This window comes from Octodon degus, unplaced genomic scaffold (genome assembly GCF_000260255.1).
Source record: "Octodon degus isolate 3935 unplaced genomic scaffold, OctDeg1.0 scaffold00107, whole genome shotgun sequence".
NCBI lineage: Eukaryota > Metazoa > Chordata > Mammalia > Rodentia > Octodontidae > Octodon > Octodon degus.
The window spans coordinates 1,579,390-1,588,838 of record NW_004524683.1 but is presented as its reverse complement, the minus strand read 5'-3'; the positions used below and the strand labels follow the sequence as shown (position 1 = coordinate 1,588,838).

The window sequence follows — 9,449 nt, the reverse complement described above, 5'->3', positions numbered from 1 at the left end:
ACAGTATGCGCACTAGTCTTTTTATAAAAAATCTTATTTGGTACAGGATCTTGCTACGCAGCTCAGACTCCCCAGCGCTGGGATTACGGGCCTGTGCCACCACCTCTGGTTTCAGGGTTGGCACTGAATGCAGTACCAGGAATCGAACCCCAGTCCTTGCGTTTCCCAGGCAGGTGCTTAGACTACCGAGCTATCTCCCCAGCCCACTAGTCTATTTTTCCTATCAGGTAACACAACTACATGGACACCTTCAAGTTGAACACACACCACACGACGGTACAGTGGAGGCCACCTGAACATGTCCCACACTATAATACCCACCTTTCTCAGACATTTACCATGCTGAATGTGCTGTATCTCCTGAGCATTTGTGTTTCTGCTATGCCTTAATTCTTATTTTAACCTTTTATTTATTTGGTAGAGTCTTGCTGCGAAGCTTGGACTCATAGTGATCCTCCTGTCTCAGCCTCCCCAGTGTGGGGATTACAGGCCTGCACCACCATGCCTGGTTTTGGTGGCCAGCAGGGGGCCAGTAGAGAGTGCAGTATGGGGGATCAAACCCAGGTCCTTGCACTTGCCAGGCAGGCACTTAGACTGCAGAGCTATCTCCCCGCTCCTATCCCTGTATTCTTAAGAAGTGTGTGGTATTTTTCGCAAGCTTTTAACTGTTACTATTCTCATACTACATAATTGTTACTATTCAACCTTGTAATTTCGTCCACACGTTGACTTTCACTTTTCTCTGATATTCCAGAGTATGATCACAAGTTCCTTTCCCAGGGACTTGCCATTACAAAGCATGCTCTAAACACCTTGTTCCTAACTTGTCTTATATACAAATGAATATCTCTGGATTATATTCCTGGGGATGGAATTGCTGGCTCATAGGATTACATTTTCCTGACTAAATGACCCCCAAAGTGCCTGGTCTCATCAGTGGAGCAGCATTTGGGTTCCAAGTGTTCTGTATCATGATGGATGAGTTATCTAACAGATGTAGGGTGGATCTAACTTGCAGTCCATTGTGAAACGTTTTAGTTTTGGTCACTTTTCTTTGGATTTTTTTCCCATGCTTTTTTTCTTAATTGTATAAATCTTTAAAAATAGTCTGGTACAGAAACCTTCAGCCTGTTAGGGTAGAGATACTTTCACAAATACATGCATATCTTTGCTGAACTATTTCAGAAGTAAACAAAGTCATTATGACAATTAACTCATTTATCCTGAATCTCCTGAGTGCATTCTCTACAAAACCTCAGGAAATGTTAACACTTAATGCTTTCAATATGAACACAGTTCATGTTTACAATTATTTGTATTTCCTATATTTAGGACCCAGTCAAGATTTATATGGTACATTTAGCTTTTAAGACAGGGTCTTGCTTGCTTCGTACAGTTCTTTTGGTTGGTCTCAGACTCACGATGATCTTCCTGTCTTGCACACACTACTACCATGCCGCGTTTATTTAGCCCTCATGTCTGTGTTTTCTTTTGGTCTAGATTGGTTCCACCATCCATGCTTTGGAGTTTTTTTAAAAATTTATTTGTGTGTGTGTGTGTGTGTGTGTGTGTGTGTGTGTGTGTGGCCAGCTCAGCCCATCAGGGGGCGGGGCTGGCTGGCATGTGGTGCTGGAGGATTGAACCGCAGTCCCTGTGCTTTGCTAAGGTTGTTCTAAGTAGGTGCTTTAGACCACTGAGCCATCTCACCAGCCCCATGCTTTGGAGTTTTGTTTGGTCTATTTTTTATCTTGTGATGATTTCAGTAAGTGGAACAGTGGTTTTCTAGAACATTTCTCCCTCAATTCAGAGTTGTCTTGATAATTTTATCAGTAGCATAAATCCAAACATTTCCAGATGAGGTAGATTTCTTGATGTGTCACAGGATGTCTCAGATATGTTTGTCCTGTTTTTGACTTCCATATAATGAAATTAACTTGCAAAATCATACAGAAAGCCTGTGGAACCAGGTGTGGTGGCTCATATCTGTAATCTTAGCACATGATAGGCAGGAGGAATGGAGATTGGTGGCGCACACCTACAGTCCCAGCACTTGGGAGGTTGACAGGAGGATTGCTTTGAATTCGAGATCAATATGGGGGCTACAAAATTGAGCACAAGGCCAGCCCAAACTGCACAGCGATACCCTGTCTCCAAAAAAAAAAAAGAAAAAGAAAACTCCATGGAGACTTGTATATAGATTAGTTGCTTTTTTTTTTTTGGGCAGAACCAGGGATTGAATTTAGGCCCTTGCTCTTGCCAGGCAAGCACTTATTCTACTGAGCCATTTCCCCAGCCCCCAGGTTGCCTCTCTTTTACTAGATGTATTCTTTTATTTTTTGTATTCACTACAGAGTCTCACTACACAGATCAGACTCGTAGTGATCCTCCTGTTTTCATCCTCCCAAGCGTGGGGATTACAAGCACAAGCCACCACCACGCCCAGTCTGACTACCCTCTCAGTGCATCCTGGGGGCAGGGCCAGCACATCACAGCCGGGGATCAAACACTAGTCCCTGTATATGCGTAAGCAGGCACTTTAATCCACTGAGCTATTTGGCTGGCCCTACTAGGCTTATTCTTAAGCATTTATTTTTTGGCGGAACAAGGGATTGAACTCAGGTTCTTGCACTTGCCAGGGAAGCACTTATTCTACTAAGTCATCTCTCTGGTCCTGCATTTTATATTTTATGTGTCACATACCTCTTTTATATTTCAAGATTTGTTTCTCTAAATGGTACCTTTTAATCACTTGAGAGTAATAGTGGTTTCCCACAGATACCCCTTATTTTTCTACTATAAATTTGTACTTTAATAGTAGCTGGCTATGCATCTCAGTACCTTCCCTGAGAGATACAGGAAGCAACCTTTGTGTTTACACACTTGGTACAAGGAAAGGCAAGGTGCGTGCCTGTGTGAAGTGTCACAGCAGAATTTTACACCCTCTTATCCTCCACAGGGCAGTTTTTGCATGTTTACCTGAGCATTGCAGACCGTATATATTATATTCACATCACTCTAGGGATTGCTTTTGTTTTGAGATAGTACCTTTCTGTGTAGTGCAGACTTGGCCTTGAACTTGCTTATGTAGTAGTTCAGGAATGTGCTTGAACTCCTGCCTCAGCCTCCCAAGGATTAGACATGGACATGCCCAGCCCTAGGATTTGTTTTTGAAAAAGGTTCCCCCCCTCCTAGTAGAAATAGCCCAATAAGTGACACATGAAAAACTTTATTTGCAAGTTTTAGAGGAGGTCAAGAGTAAATCATTAGGGGGCCCGGGGAGATGGCTCAGTAGAATAAGAGCTTGCCTGCAAGCGCAAGGGTCTGAGTTCAATCCCTGGTTCTGCCAAAAAAAAAAAGAGTAAATCATTAGGGGCTGGGGATGTAGTCAATGGTAGAGTACTTGCCCAGCATGCACAAAGCCCTGGGTTCAATCCCCAGACCTGAGGGAAAAAAAGAAGTAAAACATCAGGCCAAGCACGGATGATGAAGAGGATCCACTATGGTAAAATACAGTTTCATAACAAGATTGGTATGGTTATATAATGATGATGACAACTTTGGCCATCCTAAGTTCCCAGTGAAATGGAGCAAGAATGAACTGATACAGACGCAGGGATTGTAGACGTAATTGATTCAGAGGATGAAGAAAACAGCAATGTGTGTACTTAACTAGTCAAAATGTTGCAAAATGGTCACATTATCCAAATGGAATAACTAATGGTAGAACTAAGTCTGGAAATATACTGAGGACCTTGGCAGGGGTGAAGCACCCAATAACTAAACTACGTTATTCCTAGCAATTCTACTTTATTTATTTATTTATTTTTACAAGTTGATGTTTTTTATTTAGTAAACAATAATTTAAACATTCTGGATGGCATATTATTGGTTAAAGAGGAATGTGCTGTAAATGGGCTTATGTTTTTAGATTATGCCCATCTACACTTGCAATTCTACTTTATAAACTCAATTTTATTTCATATTACTAAAAATTTAAGATACAGTAGTATATAAAGTCTTCTAATCTGACCTTAACCATCCAGTTCTTTATCAAAGCAACATGTGTAACCAATTCTAGACAAATTCTCCCAAAAGTATTTTATATGAATACAAATATATTACATACATATATTTATATACATGGTTAACATTAATGGCAGGGCTAGGCTGGTAACAAAAATAAATGCCAAAAGAAGGCCCTAGAGGCACTGTTTGAATGTTTGTGTTGATTATAAACTTCCTAAACAGGGAAAGAACAAATTAATGGGAAATTACAAAACATAAACATTTACTACGATTTCAGGTGCTTGAAAAAAAGGAAATTGGGCTCTTTAAAAAAGACCCAGTGTGAGAAGCTAAAAGAATAAATAAAATCCAAAATGTACAGCAGAGAGCTGGCAAGATAGCTCAGCAGACTAAGTGCCTGCTTTGGTGGGTGCAGAGACCAGGGTTTGATCCCCAGTCCGGCATGCTGGGCCAGTCCTGCCTCTGGGGCGTGCTGAGCCAGTAAAGGAGTCTGGGCTTAGTGGCACACACCAGCACTGGGGAGGCTAAAAACAGGAGGATACACACAATGTACAACAGATATTGCAAAATGGGAAGAAACTTCAAAGGGAAAAGGAAAGTGGGATAGAAATGGAGAAGGGGGGAAAAATATATCTATTTATACACACACATATATGATACTTACACTTTTAATTTCTCTTAGTTCATTGAAAAGAAGGATTTGTGTTAATATTGTGTGGACAATTAAATGCTGATATTTTGTACTCAGAGTAACTAAAGATAACAACATAGAATGTGTTAATCATTGTTATCCTTCTATTTTGTTCTGAAATTGCTTTATTTTTTTGTGTGTTCTGAACTTGCAGATTTTATCTATCTATCTATTTACTTATTTATTTATTGGCAGAACTGGGGATTGAACTCAGGCCCTTGCACTTGCCAGGGAAGCGCTTATTCCACTATGCCATCTCCCTGACCCCTGCTTTATTATTTTTCTCTTAAAAAAAAAAAAACAATACACACACACATACCAAAAGTGAAGAAACAGACCCCATGGAATCCTTTCACTCTTCCTTCAGTGCGTACAGCACATCATCGCGGCTGACGTTGAGCCGCACCCGGAGGAGCAGGTCATTCCTGCTGGGCTCCATGAGGAGGAGGCGGCAGGAGCCCAGGCGCGAACACACGGCCATGGTTTCTGACATGGTGGGGTAGGGTAGCCCCTCCATTCGGCACAAAGCCACATGCTGACTGTATATCTAGACACAAAAAGCAAGGCAAAGATTAAGAGGAAAGACAGCTGTGAGTCTTAATCTGATTATTTCTTCTGTGGAAAGTAGACCCAATACTGCAAAAAGCATCAGAGAAAGGAATGCCAGCCCCAGAGTCAGATAATGGCAAGGGTGATTCCTGGTTCCGTCATTCACCTACACATGCGACACCAGGCAAGTTACTTCACTTTCATGTGCTTCAATTTGTATTTCATGTATTGCATACTGCTGAGTGTGCTGGTGCACATCTGTAATCCCAGCAAGCTAGGAGGCTGAGGCAGGAGGACTGCAAGTACAAGTTTGAGCCCAGCCTGGCAACTTAATAAGACCCTGGTTCTAACTCAGATTTTAAAAAAAAGTCTAACTCAGATCTTAAAAAAAAAAAAAAAATCAGGGAAAGGCCCCTTTAAAAAAAAAAAAAAAAGGAAAAAGAAAAAAGAAAGAGACGTTCTGGGCAGATAGCTCAGCAGTCTTCTAAGCACCTGCCTGCCAAGCACAAGGCCCTGGGGTTGATCCCCAGTGCCTGCCAGCACCCCTGTAATCCCAGTGCTGAGGAGGCTAAAACACGAGGATCACTACAAGTCTGAGCTATAGCGAAACCTTGTACCAAATAAATAAACAAACAAAAGATTTAAAAAGAGACGGGAAATTGGTAAACATTCATTTCCATTGGGCAAGGCAAATTCATAATTTCCTGATCACTCTATGTTTAAATATTTATGAGTCTGTCTCTCCACCAAGGCAGGGAGTGCACCAAGAACAAGGACGTTAACCATCTAGCTTGGGGTTCTCAGCACCTGATATAGTCAATGGCATGGAGCAGATGTCCAGGAAATATTTACAAACTCCAAGAAAAGTTACTCTCCAGAAGTCTCTGGCTCCAAAAGGACAATAAAGGGCAAAACATAACCAGCAATGTTTTGTCTAAATTTAGTTATGTGCATGTATCTAAAATATACAGCATAGGGGCTGGGGAGATGGCTCAGTACAATAAGTGCTTCCCTGACAAGCACAAGGGCCTGAGTTCAATCCCCGGTTCTGCAAAAAAAAAAAAAAAAAAGCGATTTAAAAAAAAAAAAAAAAAAAAAAAATAAATATATATCATTCCCATGTGCAGAGCTGCCCCCTTTTCTGACCACTGTCTGACAGTTACCAACCGTCTGACAGTTACCAACAGACACTGGTCCTTTTGAGTCAGAGTCTCACTGCACTTCAGGCTGGCCTTGAACTTGTGGGGATCTCCTGCCTCAATTTCTGAGTGCTGGGATTACAGGCATGTGCTACCACACCCAGCTCCTGACACCAGTTTTAAATCAGTTACTGAGGCCCAAGCCCTCATGACTGCTTTGACTTAATCCAATGCAACTATGCTCAAAGAGAGCAAATGCAGGTTCATCTTTGATTCTCCAATCCTGGCCTCCTTTTGAATACCCCGTCTTCACTGTAACATAAGCTGTACGTACAGTAGTGACTGACTGCCTTTTCCAACTCAGTCCTTGAATATCTGGTAGGAGCAGATCTTCAATAGAATATATAGAGATCAACTGCTAAAGGCAGACAGACATCTACCTGTCACCTGGTAAAACAGCCCATGAGCACTAGTGTTGCTCAGCTCAGTGGTGATAGCTTACAAGGACCTCTTACGAGTTTTTATGAAGAACTAGAAAAAGAGGTGCTCAAAGGGTCTAAACATAGACAAATAAGAAAGTAAAACTACTAAATACCTTGATTGGATCAGTACATGTTATAGATAGGTATTGAAACATCCCACACAAAACATGTACAACCATTATGTAAAATTAATTTTTAAGTCTTGGTCTGATATTCTTTAGAATAGGTTGCCATAAAAGAGAAATCTAGGGCCAGGGAGATGGCTCAGTAGAATGATAAGTGCTTCCCTGGCAAGCACAAGAACCTAAGTTCAATCCCCGGTTCCGCAAAAAAAAAAAAAAAAGAGAGAGAAATCTATACACTGACTAAAATTTCCACATATCATAAAAGCCCCAGACCAAAATCTAGATCTGAAACAAAATCACCTGTTGAAACGTTGCTTCCTCCAGTCCGGATCGATGGAACTCGGCAAGGATGGCTCTCAAAAAGCCCTGTTCCAGGACGGAGGAATTCCTTAAAGAAAATGAGAAGATGTGAGTTTCCTACGAGGCTGCACTGGGAAAAACAAATCATAAAGCCTAAGGACTGGCTGACCTCTGTGGACACGAAGGGAAGCAAGCTGTGCCCCCCGAGACAATATGCCAGCATGCCGGCACACAGAAGGTTCTGAGAACAGCTTCCTTAATTATACACAATGCTTGCACATGTTTTGTGTGGGATGTTTCAATACCTATCTATAACATATACTGACCCAATCAAGGTAATTATTAGTTTTACTTTCTTATTTGTCTATGTTTAGACCCTTTGAGATCTCATATAGATAAATACTTAACCTAGGAACACTTTGGAAATACTGAACATCAGATGAATTTTCTATTAATCTAATTGCTGTCTTGCCTAAGTTAAAGGTGAGGTGAGCCAGATACTCAGCTTTTTTTGTCAACTAGAGGCAACTCCAGCCCCTCTTTCAAAATGACCTCTGTCGTGTCTTTAATCCAGTTAGGCACCCCTAGTAGGCTGATTTCCCGCACTGCACCACCAACCCTGAGGACAACCAGCTTCTCGGTGTCTTTAGAGGAAGGAGGAAACTCTGAGCACCATTTCTGTATTATCTGACAAGTTTTCTTCCTATCACAAATGCTGACTCCCTTGTTGCCAGAGCTTCGCACAGTGGTAGGAAGCTATGGCCCAGGTGCTATGGGGCTCCCTGTGTCACTGAAAGTTCTAAAAAGGTCACTGTCACTGGATTAGCAGATGACGCCATCTGAAGCACTGCTTCCTTGTTCCCAGAGCACTTTTACTCAGCAAACTCCTCTCAGAGTTAGTGAGTTTCCCATTTACTGGCTTTAGTATTCACCTGCGGACTGAGGTTGCTATTCCTGCCCTCCTCCCCAGCTCATACCCCTAAAAAACTGTGTCTTTGTGAAGACAAGAAGCCTCAGCAGGCTGCAGAGCTCCCTGGCTTTCCAGGGAGGCTGGGGAGAGTGTCTTACTTGATGGCAGAGATGTAGGATGACGAGAACATCTCATCCACAGCTTCCATTAAGTGGGCCACAGTGACTGGGCCAGGTGAATCCTGCTTTGGACCGGAGAACTCGCAGATCTCTGTGGCTCGCCGGCAAATATCCAGGCAGCGCCGTGCATCCCCGGAGAGGGCTGCTACCTATAGGAGGGAACATTCTGTTCTGAAGGTGCCTTTGCCATTTCAGCCCAGAAAAGCCAGGAGACTCTACACAGCTGAAATGAAGGGTGGTGCTAAGGATGGACTTGCACCCAAAGTAAGAACTTAGCCCTGTTCACAGAACAAAATTCTTAATCTGCCTGGGGTTCTATTCTTTGAGTCCAAACCTTTATCTCTGGTTTGCGTGTGTGTGTGTGTGTGTGTGTGTGTGTGTGTGTGTGTGTGTGTTTTATTTTTTTTTTTTGCGGAACCAGGGATTGAACTCAGGCCCTTCTTCTTGCCAGGCAAGTGCTTGTTCTACTGAGCCATCTCCCCAGCCCCCTATCTCTGTTTTTTTGAGACAAGGTATCATAATGTCCAGGCTGGCCTCAGATTCATCATGTAGTCCAAGATGACCTTGAACTCAGCAGTCCTCCTGGCTCAGCCTTCCTAGTGTTGGGGTTGCAGGTGTGCACCCCTACACCTGGCCTTTGTATCTGTCTTATGGAAAAAACACTACAAAATTTTCAATGTATTTAAGTTCAAAAACTAAAATGTCAAAAAGACTCCTTGACCCAACACTAAGTTGACCATCTGGAAACAAAGGGTTTTCAGTCCTTGCTGGAGAAAGGCAGTCCCCAGAACAGCCAGCCACGCCCGAAGGTGGAGGCAGAGCCTCTGCATATAAGGCCATGTAGAAAGGCTTCAACAGTGGCTAATAGAACCACAGTGAAGAATGAGGGAAGGGGAGAAAGTCACAAAGCCGGAAAACCAGGAGGAATCTTGTAGCTTCTGTGGATGAACTGGACCAACCTACAACTGCCTTTCTGCTGTGCTGGGACTGATTGAACTGAGGGCCTTGGCTATGCCAGGCTGGCACTGAATTACTTCTCTCTCTCTCT

The 9,449-nt window shown here is 42.6% G+C and overlaps 1 protein-coding gene across 1 annotated transcript in view; it reads right to left on the bottom strand.

Moving 5' to 3' along the window:
- Positions 1-5,062: 5,062 nt before the first annotated feature.
- Positions 5,063-9,449, bottom strand: part of Orc1 (origin recognition complex subunit 1) — a 30,578-nt gene continuing 26,191 nt past the window's right edge. The window contains exons 14-16 of the mRNA XM_023724213.1: positions 8,381-8,550; positions 7,313-7,400; positions 5,063-5,264 (exon numbers count right to left, since the gene is read on the bottom strand). Of these exons, the coding sequence (XP_023579981.1) occupies positions 5,070-5,264; positions 7,313-7,400; positions 8,381-8,550 (453 nt within the window). The 3' untranslated portion in view covers positions 5,063-5,069. The remainder of the gene's footprint in view (positions 5,265-7,312; positions 7,401-8,380; positions 8,551-9,449) is intronic.